At 34.0% G+C, this 2,500-nt stretch overlaps 1 protein-coding gene across 1 annotated transcript in view; it reads right to left on the reverse strand.

Annotated features, from left to right (window-relative positions):
• The window catches only part of LOC113591618 (protein sidekick-2), a 205,274-nt gene that overhangs the window by 35,199 nt on the left and 167,575 nt on the right, over positions 1-2,500 (reverse strand). Inside the window, exons 20-21 of the mRNA XM_081697979.1 lie at positions 949-1,047; positions 534-725 (exon numbers count right to left, since the gene is read on the reverse strand). Of these exons, the coding sequence (XP_081554105.1) occupies positions 534-725; positions 949-1,047 (291 nt within the window). The remainder of the gene's footprint in view (positions 1-533; positions 726-948; positions 1,048-2,500) is intronic.

Raw genomic sequence — 2,500 nt, forward strand, 5'->3', positions numbered from 1 at the left:
ACAGTCAGATAGTGTATATGACATAACGTATAACATTGCATAACATATAATGTTTCATACCTAATATCACATTACTTACACCACTAACCTTAAATCCTAAATGTAAAATGTTAATGCTTTATCATTATCATTGCATTAGAAAACATTTCTGCTTCTACAATTTTTCAACATGATTTGCTGAAATCTTTGTGAATGATTTATGTTTGGTCTGGAGTATTGTGCTCAATACTGAACGGATTTGGTAAATACTGAAACTGTTCTGTATGTCTCATATTTTTAAAAAGGGCAATTTTTTTGCAGCACTGCAGTGACATCTAATGGTCATAGGATGTACTGCAGAAAATCCACTTGTTTTCAAATTACTACGTGTTTGCTTATGTGTCAGTGCGTGCGTACATGTGTATGTGTGTGTATGTTTGTTTGTGTGTGTGTGTGTGTTTGCTCACGCACATGTGTGTGAGTGTGTGTATGTGGGGGGGTTATTACCAGGTGTGCGAGGTGTGTGGGGTATTATCAGGGGCGTGGGGTATTACCTGGTGGCACTCCAGAGGAGATGGTTGAGGAGGACAGCTGGCCCTGGCCTTTAGACGTCATGGCCGCTACCTCGATGGTGTAGGTGGTGAGAGCTGTCAGTCCCGTTACACGATATTCCAGTGTGACATTGGGTAGGTAGTGTGTGACACGCGTGTTAGTGCGGTTATATTCTTCCCATGAGATCCGATACCCTGAAACACACAATAATCAATTTAACCTTCTAAACAGTGAGCTAAAGATAAATGATAAGACATGCATAAAATATTGTGGTCGTTTATCAACTCATAAAAACATCGAAACAACAAAAAGGATAAAAAGTTATGCAGAGAGAGAGAGAGAGAGAGAGAGAGAGAAAGAGAGAAAGAGAGAAAGAGACACCTGAACGTTACCATTCCAGTGAGAATGTTACTATACCAGTGAGAATGCCATTCTTCTCTTGGGGCTCTCTCCAGCTCACTTTCAGAGACGTATCGAGAATCTCAGTGAAACTCAGGTGGCCAACAGCCCCCGGAGCTACAGACAGAGAGAAATACCAACAAAACATTCTAACATTATAAACACCAACAAAGCATTACAAACACCAACAAAGCATTCTAACATTATAAACACCAACAAAGCATTATAAACACCAACAAAACATTCTACCATTATAAACACCAACAAAGCATTATAAACACCACAAAAAAGAACATTATAAACACCAACAAAGCATCATAAACAACACAAAACATCATAAACACCAAAAAGCATTATAAACACTAATAAATCATGATAACATTATAAACACCAACAAAGCATTATAAATACCAACAAAGCATTATAACACTATAAACACCAACAAAGCATTCTAACATTATAAACACCATCAAAGCCTTATAACAAACACACACGAAGCATGATAAAATTATAAACATTAACAAAGCTTTCTAAACAGCAACAAAGCTTTCTAACATTATACACACCAACAATGCATTAGAAAACACCAACAAAGCATTCTAACATTAAGAACACCAACAAAGCATTCTAAAATTATAAACACCATCAAAGCCTTATAACAAACACACACAAAGCATGATAAAATTATAAACATTAACAAAGCATTCTAAACAGCAACAAAGCTTTCTAACATTATACACACCAACAAAGCATTAGAAAACACCAACAAAGCATTCTAACATTATAAACACCAACAAAGCATTCTAACATTATTCACACCAACAAAGCATTATAAACACTAACAAAGCATTCTAACATTATAAACACCAAAAAAGCATTATAACATTATTCACACCAACAAAGCATTATAAACACTAACAAAGCATTCTAACATTATAAACACCAAAAAAGCATTATAACATAAACACACATAAACATTCTAACATTATACACACCAACAAAACATTATAAACACCAACAAAGCATTCTAACATTATAAACACCAACAAAGCCTTATAACAAACACACACAAAGCATGATAAAATTATAAACATTAACAAAGCATTCTAAACAACAACAAAGCTTTCTAACATTATACACACCAACAAAGCATTAGAAAACACCAACAAAGCATTCTAACATTATAAACACCAACAAAGCATTCTAACATTATAAACACCAACAAAGCATTATAACATTCTAAACACCAACAATTTATTATAAACACACAAAGCATTATAACATTCTAAACACCAACAAAGCATTATAAACACCAACAGAGCATTCTAACATTATAAATAAAATGGACATTATATAAAGCCATGGTAGGCCAGATTTATAAAACTTAATGGTAACTGCGCTACGCCACACAAAATGTGCAGAATTGTATTTAACCCTTATTCATATGGTTGCCATAGTGATAATTATTAAATTAATAAAAAAAATCACCTATGCCCAAGATGAAAGCCAATCAATATCCACACACCTATACATATTAAAGATCTACACCAAGATATACCGACTATCTATG

The sequence above is a fragment of the Electrophorus electricus genome, chromosome 15 (assembly GCF_041902795.1).
Source record: "Electrophorus electricus isolate QZ-2024a chromosome 15, ASM4190279v1, whole genome shotgun sequence".
NCBI classification, from domain to species: Eukaryota; Metazoa; Chordata; class Actinopteri; order Gymnotiformes; family Gymnotidae; genus Electrophorus; species Electrophorus electricus.